Raw genomic sequence first — 11,343 nt, 5'->3', positions numbered from 1 at the left:
GGGAAGAGATTCTCCTGGGAAAGGCTTTGGAGAGGAACCTGAGGGGGTGGGAAATCATCCTAGAGAGAAAAAGCAAGGCACTGATGGCGGCAAACCATGTAGATTAACTCCTGGCCCACAGATAAAGTGAGATATGTGTTTATGAAGCAAAACCATTCAACTGATACTTTTGTGCCATCAGAATTTTATTATTTTTTTAAAAGATACAAAAATAGTAAAAAAAAAAAAAAGGAAGGCATAATCAGCTATATATGAATCGGCCCTTCACAAAATTCTTCTTAAAAAGCCATAATGGCATCTATCGGACTGGCAGTAGAAAATGCTATATACTAATGCTAGGAACAGGTCTTTCAGAAACCTCCAAATCTGGGCACTACACGGGTTTCCTCATGCCATCTGAGTGAACACGCGAGTCCCAAAAGTAGTCAGTGGTGTCAGACGACTACACAAGATGGGCCTCCGAAGACTCTGTCCCTGACGTGGGCCTTAGATGCTCTTCTGCTGGAAGACAGAAGGCGGACAGCTGCAGTTAACTTGCGGGCTCGGCTCTGGCAAGCTGAACACGTGGTAGGACATCTCATTCTTCGGGGTCGCGGCGTTGTTATTGTTTCCAGCTTTCGTGGAGTAGGGCTTGGTGAGCCAAGGGGACCGTCGAGGGGCAGCACACGACACGGGGATCACATATCTAGATGATGAGGTCTTCGAAGCATAGTGAATCTCCGAGCTGTAGATAACCACATCTGGAGAGACGGCCTTGACGCGGATGCCACATTCCATCACGCGGTAAGTAAACTCGTAGAAGTGTGGGTGAATTTGGTTGGGAGGACATCCCAGGCCCAAATGCACCTCATAAAAGTGGACGTACACATCATTATTCAGCAAGAAGGGGTGGACTGTGACCATGAACCAATCGGTCGAGCACAGCACATCCACCTGATTTTGCTCCGAGAAGCTGTAGAACATGGAGAAGAAGACCATCATTGCGAGGAACTTGAAGAGCTTCATTGTTGCCGTTGGTTGGGTAGCAACTCACAGGAGGCAAGAACGCGTCCGAGAAGGAATTCTAGAACACATAAAAATACAAGAGGCAGGTTACCTTATGTCTTACGCAAAGTTCCAGGATGCGTTTTTGAAGAAGAACCCAGGGATGAGGGGAACTTCCATGTAAGGCAGAAATGAATTTGTGGTAGCTCACATGGTAAAGATAACTAACATGGCGCCTTGGGAATTTATTTATTTATTCGGTGGCACTTTGGATGAAATCCAGGCCCTCTTGCATGCAAGGCCAGTGTTCCAGCTTTGAGATACACGGGCCTGGGATGGCAATGGTTTCTCTAAGTGGCTTTCTCATGCTGTTCTGGTCCGAAGCACACATCCCTCCCTCTCATGTAGCATGAGAGCCCACACTGATCAGGATAATGGTCCCATTTTGTGTACATTGGCATAAAACCCAAACAGTTTTCATGTTAAACACAAAATCAAGGCATAGGAAATAGAGTTTAATTCAAATGAGCAACCTAGTCTGCTTTAATGGCTGTGATGTCCTCATATATATTATCCCAACGAGCCCTTCCTCATGACCTTTTTTCTTAGCAAACAAATTGAATTTTAAAATAGAAGTAGAAGCTTGCAGGCAAGCCTGATGACCTGAGTTCAATCTCTAGAACTCAAATGGTGGAAGGACAGACTCCTGATAGGTGTCGTCTGCCCTCTCTGCCCTCCAGACACTTGCTGTGGCAAGCACATACCTCCCCAAAGTCGAATATAACAAATTCTTCAAAAATCAAGGAGAGATTGCATTTTATTCCTGACAACCACACATTGAAATTGGATGAATGGCTCAATTAAATACAACCTAAAGAATTCATCTGGTACTCCATCAGTAGCATTGTAACTCAAGATGAGCAAAAAATTCTCTGATATAGTGGGACATTTTGTTAATCAAAGAAATTTTGGGAACAACGAGAGAGGGAGAGGGAGGAAGAATGGAAGGAAAAGAAAGAAAAAAACAGCTGGAGCTACAAAGTGAGACTTTCCAAAATTGAAAAATAAAACCAAAAGCAAATAAAAACAAAATTCTGAGCCTTTTGTGGTGGCTTACACTGAAATCCTAACAATTCTGAAGTAGAAGCAGAAGGATTGTCACAAGTTCAAGGCCAGCTTATACTACAGAATCAGACCCCTTCTCAAAAAATACATCCAATCATGCTGCTCTTAATTTTACATTTTAAATGCATATTGCATAAAACTACTTAAAAGAAGTGCTATATTTAAAAGGAATCATATTGTTTTTGTTGTATGTGTAGATTGATCAACTGGCTCCTAAAATCTTTGTTTTGGATTCATTTGTGCTTGCTAGCTTTTGTGTTCTTTTTGTCTTTTGCCCTGAAAAGAGTAGTAGACACAGTGGCAGGGAGAAAGGAACAAAGCTAAGAAGAACTGTCTGAGGCAAGGCAGCAGAGGGAGGCAACAAGGGGAGAAAGAAGTACACCATCAAATATCCAGCTTTCACTTTAAATGTGGAAAACCACATAAATCAAACAGAAAGTGCCTAAAAATTGGAAGGAAATGCATGTGCATAAGTGTAGGGATTAACTTTTGTTCCCTGCTAAGTATTCCCCATATAGATGATTTCATCCTTTGACTAATATTTATTGAGTGTCTACTATACTCATAGCATCAGGCTAAAAAGCCCCCCCCCAGGACATTCCCTTTTCCCATCTGTAAATAGGCAACTCTTTCTCTGCCTTTGCTCTTGACAGATGTGGAGAATTCTTGAGTGGAAAACGTGGTGTGGAGGCCCACTAGAAGAGTGTACTCTCCTGGATGAAGTGCTTTGTTTCTGATGGGGACCGCTTGCTTGCTTGCACTGTGTTGCCTCTCTTCCTAATGACTCTTCATTCTCTCTGTAGTATCGGGTGTAGTGTTGGGAGGGGGTAAAAAGGAACCAAAGGTGACTTCTCTGTGCTTTTTCTTTATTCTGAAGTGTCGTTGCTGAGACTGGCTGATTTTTCCCCATAAAGCAACAATAGAGATAGCAGCAGCAGCAGCAACAAGAACAAGAACAAGACCACACACACACACACACACACACACACACACACACACACAGAGAGAGAGAGAGAGAGAGAGAGAGAGAGAGAGAGAGAATTACCCCACTACTGTCACCTTATTATCTGTGCCTAAAGAAACCACCCTGTCCTAAGCATGCTTTAGAAACGGCTTTCTCTCTCTCACCCCTCCCTTCCTTTTGTTCTCCTTTTCCCTCTCCCTTGCATCCCTCCCCTTTCCTTACCATGATCTCACAACCTGGGACCATCTGCCTTGAACAAAACCCTTCTCCATAAGCAGCCTCTGGAATAGGCCAAGGAAACAATTCTTTCATCCCATTTTTGTTCTCAGGCTCCAAAGTGAGGCTCCAGCTGAAGGCCGTTCTGGTCCAGGAGTTAAGCTTTCCATTTCCTCTCCCAAGCATCCTTCATGTAGCCCCCCTCTCCCTTTCTCTCATGAATAATCCAAATAAAGTTACCAAATGCATATATTATCCAAGAAGCAAGACAAATTGGTCCCCAGGCAATCATTTCAGACTATCTTCTTGCTCCATGCCCACTTTTCAAGTTCCACTGCTCTCATTGAGTCTGAAAGAGGGGCTTTGGTGACTGCACTGTTTCCATAATCATTGAGTACAAATCTCCAAACTGGGGCAAGATAGAAGCTGCTTCCTCCAGTTTCCTTTGAGCCAGCAGCAACAGATTGCCACGTAACAGGGGCAATAAATGCAGATGCCTATGTGTATGACAACACACCTCCGGACTCAGAAAAGACTTTAATAAAAGTCAGGGCAAACTGTGCTCGAGGTCCCATAGCCCTGGGGGAGAAGTGAAAGGCTAGAGATTAAGAGGAAAGCAGAATGTACTTAATAAGGAGCTTGCTAAGTCAGAGCCCGGTACTTCAAGGCTTGGCTCCCTTTTGCTGAAGGCACATCATAAAAACCAGAACAGCCTCCTTTCCCCAGCTGCCTGCTCTTTGCAGGGACAGTGAGAAGGATGTGCGTATGTACACCCACACGGCAGTCATTTGTGACGGGAATGGCTGTAAGTCACTCGCTGCCATGTGTGACCTTCCTAACACCTAGCTGAGATGGGCCAGCAGCATAGGATCTAAAGAAGGGATGGGGAAGACTTTGGTTGCAGGGGCCGAAGGCAGCTGAACGACTAAGAAGGGAAGTGGGAGACTATAGAGTAGGTGCCAGGCTGAAGGTATTTCCAGCTCTAGTTGGAACTGTACACAGCAGCTCAGGAGCTGTGGAATGCGAACAGAATTGCAGCTAAACTCTCCAGAAATCTTCAGCGCTGAGGGGCAGTTAGAGACCGAGGAGGAGGGAAACACAGAGACAGCACGGCTCACCTTGTGATTACTGTCCGCTTCTGGCAGGTGGGCTTAGAAAACAGGTTTTAGAGTATGGATTACAGGAGCCCCATTTGGCCTTGACTGCACATTTTCTCTGCAGTGAGCTGAGATTCATTGGTTTAACCCAACAGGGCTCAACTATGGAACATACCCCCCTGAACCCAGCTATAGAGCAGCCAGGCAAACTCTTCTAACACCTGGATGCAAAATGTTTGTTTTACTTGCAGTTACTGAGTACAAGGAGCTTTCTGTTTTCTTAAATGTGGCTTATGCATATACATTTCCCAGCAGTTCCTTCAGCAAACATTTCCCTTCGCTTCCCTTCCTCTCCCGAAGGTTTCCTAGATTTGCACGAATCATGGATGAGTCCTTTACATCGAAAATTCATGCGATCAGTGCTAGGGAGATGGCTCAGTGGGTGAATTGCTTGCATGGCAAGCATGAGGACCAGCTCTCCAGGAGATAAAACAGCAGTATGGCTGCCTGTAATCCTAGGGAAGGCTGTGGGGCAGAAAGCAGAACCAGTCAATCCACAGTGCAGGCTGAATAGCCAGGCTAGACTATAAACGGTAACCTTTAGGTGCGGCGAGAGATTACAAATGTGTGTCACCGTGTCAAGCTTCCTACAGGGAATGGCTGAAAAGGCTACTTATGCAGCTCGGCACTGCCATGTTTAAAGTGGCGAAAGGCAATTTGAATAACAGAATGGATCCAGCCGTCCCTCGCTATCTATGGAGGGCTGGCTCCAGAAGCTCGGGGTAATACCCAAATCTGTAGATGCTCAGCTTTCTTATATAAGCAGCATACAATCTAGCCCCATCCTCCAGGACACTTTAGCTCACGTCTAGCTTACTTAGAATACCTGGTACAATGTAAGTGCTATGGAAATAGTTGTTAGGTTATACTCTTCAGGGAATAATGGCAAAATGTCTATATATATGCAGTACAGCGCCAATTATTTTTCTCTAATATTATCAAGCTGCAAATGTGCCTATGGAATGAAAAGTGCATCTTTATATTGTTGAAATAATTTATGGGGAGCAATGTGATATTATAATATAGTTGGCTCAAATTATTTATTATATCCATCACTTTCTAGTCTTCAGAAAAACAGTGGTTCTCAACCTGTATGTCAAGACCCCTTTGGGGATCGAATGGCCCTTTCATGGGGGGGTCACCTAAGACCATCTACATAATAGATATTTACAGTAGAATTCATAACAGCAGCAAATTACAGTTCTGAAGTAGCAATAAAAATAACTGTATGGTTGGGGTCAGCACAACATGAGGAACTGTATTAAAGGGTCGCAGCATTGGGAAGGTTGAGAACCACTGTTCTGAAAGTTAAAAATAGAACCTGGGGTGAGCAGGAAAGGTGAGGCAGTGGTTAAAGGCAACAGAGCTTCATTGAGACTGGAATAATCTGTTTGTTGGTTGGTTTTACAAGCATAGGGTATGTGTGTGACTTTCTGTGTGCATGTGGAGCCCAGAGGTAGACTTCAGCTGTATTTAGCTCTACTGTGCTCTGCCTTATTTAAAAAATGCTAAGAGCAAATCTTAATTTTTCTTACCATCAATCTATATCTTTGAATATTGGTCAAAACATAGGGCCTTTGAAATTTCAGGCTGCTTTTTTTTTTGATAGGGCTCCACTATGTAGGCCTGTCTGTCCTGAAACTTACGCTGTAGACCAGGCTGGCTTTGAACTCACACGAGATCCACCTGCCTTTGCCTCCCAAGTGCTGGGAGTAAAGGTGTGCGTCACCATGTTTGTTTAGAAATTTTTTGAAAAGACACAAAAGCTCAAGTGCAAATCAGTATTTGTGGTGTTACTGGGCAAAGTGAAGAGTTTACGGAAACCTCCTAGAAGGCAAGTGGGAATTGTGTCTGCCCATCTCCTCTGATGTCTTTAGAGACACATAGGAATTCTGCATGGAGAATGGGGAGGGGAATTAGCTAAACATTTCCACATCTGTTTTTGGAACAGTTTGGAGAAAGGACTTGCTCCATAAGCTCCTGGAAGCTTTCTGGTTCGACAGTTAATTTATTTTTAAAATTCAGTATACGCGTGACAGCACAGCGATCATTTGTATATTGTTTTCGCAGATTCTTGTTGTCAAAACAAAGGGAAACAGAGGAAAAGGAAACTCCAAAAGAACATGCAATTAGCTCAGGGAGATAGAACTGTCAGAGCTCTGATTTGCAATGAAATTTGTTCATTCTGTAGCTTATTTGAAGAGAAAGGAATCAGAGTCAGAATAAAGAGTCTTCTACAGAACAAGAAGAGGGGGAAGGCAAGGAAAGGGATGGGGGTCAGACTGAAAAAGACAGACAGACAGACAGACAGAGAAAAGCATCTGCGAGCTCTGAAAGTAGTTTAGCAGTTCAGATAGTGGCAGTGTATCTTTGCCCTGCACACCGTCTCAAGGGTGGAGAAAAATCAGTGTTTTTCTCACGGTCCCGTTTTAAAGAATTAGTTGGGCTAACCATTCTCAAAAAGAGTGAGGCTTGTGAGTAAGACTAATATACCGAAATGAGCTAGAAAATGAAATAACCGCTTGTATGGAACTTGCATTTGCGCTAAAGACCCTGGGACGGGTTCTATTTTGGAGCCTCGTGACACAGTGTTAAGGTAACTGCACGTTCGTCAGCGCTTTCTGTGGAAGAATTATGAACTGCTAATGCTTAACCAAGTCCATTTTCTTCATGGAGGAAAACACCCCGACTGGATCCTTTAAAAAGGCACCATTTAAATTAAACTAAAAAGCAGCCATTAAATATATACACATATATAGTTTTATTCTAAAAGGGACTGCTGGGGGAAAATAGAGCTATGGAAAAGATAAAAGAGGAAAATACTCCTAACTAGCCATTGTTAAATTTTTGTTTTATATACTTCTTCTAATTTGGGGTCAGGAGGTCCATGTATACATACATGATTCAAAGTCATTTGTGGAAAAAAAAAGTCAAGGCTTTTTGAAAGCTGTTTTTAATTTTTGGCGTTGAATTTGAAAGCAATCAAAGCATGATTTTTGTTTGGCCATCTGGTTTTGTTCTTATAATCTGTTAAGCTATCAAGCATAGTTTAAATGTCATGGTTCATCTCATACACAAATAAAGGTTGTGAAAGAAATAAGAGCCCGGGCTCCTCGTAAGAGAGAATTTTTCATTGGCCTGGGAATTTAGTTACTTAAAGGTAAGTAGTCCAACATGAAATCAAGTCACAATAAGGCTATAAAACAATGGGAAGCATGCCTTAGCCACACACACACACACACACACACACACAAATTTAACAATAAATACAGAAAGCCATACATAAGGAAAAAATGAAAATCTCAGGTCCTGGGAACCCCTTTCCTTCTGAGTGGAGAAGCTGAGTTGGTTTAATTTTAAAGTTGAACAAAGGGATGTATTTCATAATTTCCATAAAAATGTAAGGAAAATCCCAAATGCATGCCTCTAATTCAGTTTATGCTTTAATTTAATCATTTATTTGAGATTAATCTCCCGCCTATAAAACCCAACACCATTTGCCACAAAGCCCAAGAGTCCCTTCTCATTTTAAAAAGACAAGGTAGGTTTGTGTCCATGCAAGGCTCAGCAACCCCACAGCACCCCCGACCACACAGTTAACCCTTTAGTAGGCTTTACAAGGCTACTCAAAATAAAGACCCATTTGCTCGAGATGATTTCAGGGCGTTACCCTGGGGAGGGCAGAGAGTTGGATGAGATGCTCCACCCAGGGCTTTACCACCCCCTTGATACACTTGTGTCAATAAGCGAGGGCTCTCGCCGGCTTCCAACCCCCAGTCAGGCACATTCCTCGCTCCCTTTCAAAACTGGGAGCTCTGGGCAAGGAGTCTTTAAAGCGGGGTGCATGTATACGGCCTCTTAAGAGTGGCCTATGTCCAAGTCAAACCCTGGCTGATTTTATGGGCTGTCTGGTTGATTTTTAACGGGCCTAACTGGCAAGCATCTTTCCCTAACTCAAAGCTACCATGGTCTCTGCTCTACCCAGAGTGTAACCACGTGGTACAAGGGTATGTATCCTGACTGGGGCCACTTGCCATCTCTTGGCTCCTGAGAGGTAGAAAGGGTTCAGAAGAAAGGTTCTTTTGATAGTGAGGCTGTCAGTCAATTTTAGGGAGCCTACAATTTGGGAGGTGTGTGTGCTTATTACAGAGAGTAAAGAAGCTTTGGGCCATGCTGGGACTTTGTGAGAAAAGAAAATCATTTCTGTATATATGTGCACACATACATAAACCCCTAAAATAGAAAGAAAGCCTCAAATCTCTTTCCTGTGTGAGTCTGATCCCTACCACCTCTTTTCATTCCTTAATCCCTGGTCCGTAAACATTTTTAATTTAAATTTTATTTTACGTGTTTGGGTGTTTTATCTACACGTATGTCTGTGTATCACATGCATGCCCGATGCCCACAGAGGCCATAAAACATGTTGGATCCTGTGGAACCGGAGTCACAGCTTTAAGCCACCATGGGAGTGCTGGGAACTGAACCACAATCTTATCCCCTGAACCCATGTAAAAAGCCAGGCAGAGTGGTGAGTGCTGGGAATCCCAGCTCTGGAGGGACAGGGGTGAGGTGGAGATGGACATCTCTCTGGGGCTCACTGACCAGGCAGCTTAAATGGCTCCGTGAGCTCCAGGTTCAGTGAGAGACTGTCTTAAAAAGTCAGAGAGCAATCAAGGAAAACACCAACACTGGCCTCTGCCCTCTGCACACTTAAACGCATGTGCACACATATGTACATATCCACACATATACATTAACATGCGTGTGTGCACCCCCCAAATAAAAGGATACTAGAAATCATCTCACGCTCCTCTGCCTCCTTGTCTAAACCTTAAGGACATGAATCTAGTTATTGGCCAGCCCCTTCCTTCCTCACACCTCTTCCCAGATTTCATTTCAAGGCCTGCAATAGTGAGAAGAGCCTCTGTAAACTGAGAGCACAGGGCCCTGGCCAGGTTCCTGGCCTGCTCATTGTCTGGCCGATGACAAGGACTTTCTGTCTTCCTAGCCTGATGGTCCCAGTGTTCACGATCGCGAATGGAGGCAACAACTCCTTTCCCCGACTCTGTGATGAATTGACCTCTAAAGAGGACAAAAAAAAAACAAAAACAAAAAACAAAAAACAAACAAACAAAAAAAAAACAAAAAACAAAAAACTTCCTTGGTTTGGCTTTTACACGGAAGGAAAGAAGAAATTCTCAAGCCCAATCCAGACTGTCTTGGCAGTTGAGAGACAGAGTCTAATGAGAAGCAGAAGCTTCAGGCCCATGGAGTGCTGAAGATGATGGCTGTCTGGAAGGGTTGTGCTGCACCCATTGGGATTACTCAGGCAGATGGGTAGGGCTCTGAAAACCAAAAAATAAAAAGAAAGAAAAAAAAAGCAAAAAAAAATAAAGCAAAAAGAATAAATTTTCTAAGCTAAAGAAGGAACGGCACAGCCACAGGCTTCACAGTGCTCCTTCTGAAAGCAAATGGACAGGTTCACCCCAGATCCAAGCAAAGAGGGAGGAACCAGAATACTCCACAAGTCCTGGGCCGTCTCCTCCAGGCTAAGGTCACCCATGGTCCATCTCAGTTTTGTTTAAGTATCCCCCTTTCTAAACACTGTCAAAAGTGCTCACAGTTGATCCTGTCTCCACATACATACAGCATTTTATTGGCAAATAGTACTATCCATCACTCTCACCAGTACTTTTTATGTAGCAGTGATTTAAATTTAGCCATTCTGATCCCAGCAACGTTAACAGAGACCTGATCTGGTACCTCCTTCCTGAAATCACTACTTAGTTAAAACATACACTCATGCAAGTACATATGCATATGCAATAGGTTGAATCAGTGTTCATTATATATGCTATAGAATATACACTGAAAAGAAATACATAGTATATTTACTAAAAATAAATACAAGATGGCTAATACCTTGAATCACAGCACTTTGGAGGGAGAGTCAGGCTGATCCTGTATGTTTGAGGATAGCCTGAGCTAAATAATAAGTTTCAGGTCAGCCAGAACTATAGAGTAAGACACTGTCTCAATAAAATAAAATGAAATAAAATAAATATGTGAAATGATCCTCTATTGCACTATTGTATCTGATAATATATTTACACATATGATACACAATATTATTTTATGACTATGAAAAGGGGTAATTCTCTGCTCCTTGATAATCTTCTCCTCACCAAAAACATCTTTTATTTGCAGTTTTTTTAAGGTGAGTCTTTCCATCCACATCACTCGTCTACAAATGTATGTGGGCTCGATCACATCCCTCTCCAAAAGATATGTCGAAATCTTAACTGAGTGTCTCAGAACGAGACCTTATTTGGAAATATGGTTTCTACAGAGGCAAAAAAGTTAAAATGAGATCATTATGGTAGGCTCTAATCCAATATGTCTGATGATGTTCTTATTAAAAGGAGAAATCTGAGCACAGAGACAGACATGGGCAGAGAAAAGATAACATGAAGACACACAGGGAGAAGATGACCACATGCCTGGAATGAACAATGCATCTCCAATCCAGGGATTACTGACAAATACCAGAACTACACAGCTAAGCTCCCCGCCCTGCACCACCTAGAGCTGAAGACAGTGTGGCCCTCCTCGCACCTCGATCTCAGCCTTCTAACCTCCACCAATGGGAGACAATAAAGTTCTGCGTCTCAAGCCATCCAGTTTGCAGTATTATGCATATCAGTCCCAGCAAACTAGTCAATGTAGTTTTTTTCAGAAATTGAACATACATGTCCCTTTCCTGAGAAAATAGCCTTTAACTATACACATCAGATTTTGTAACTTCCACAAACTGTAAGTTCCGTTTTAGATGAGAAAGCTAATAAGACAACAGGAAACGAAGCCACGCAGAGAGAAATCTGTCATAAGGGCTGCTGG

The 11,343-nt window shown here is 42.9% G+C and overlaps 1 protein-coding gene across 1 annotated transcript; it reads right to left on the bottom strand.

Annotated features, from left to right (window-relative positions):
- Positions 1-486: 486 nt before the first annotated feature.
- LOC121437449 (placenta-specific protein 1-like) lies at positions 487-1,005 on the bottom strand. The gene has a single exon (XM_041637332.1). The coding sequence runs from the start codon at positions 1,003-1,005 to the stop codon at positions 487-489; it is 519 nt and encodes a 172-aa protein (XP_041493266.1).
- Positions 1,006-11,343: the final 10,338 nt, after the last annotated feature.

The sequence above is a fragment of the Microtus oregoni genome, unplaced genomic scaffold, assembly GCF_018167655.1.
Source record: "Microtus oregoni isolate MIOR12 unplaced genomic scaffold, Mior012 000052F_ref0000163, whole genome shotgun sequence".
Classification (NCBI taxonomy): domain Eukaryota; kingdom Metazoa; phylum Chordata; class Mammalia; order Rodentia; family Cricetidae; genus Microtus; species Microtus oregoni.
This window is presented reverse-complemented; position numbering and strand designations above follow the sequence as displayed.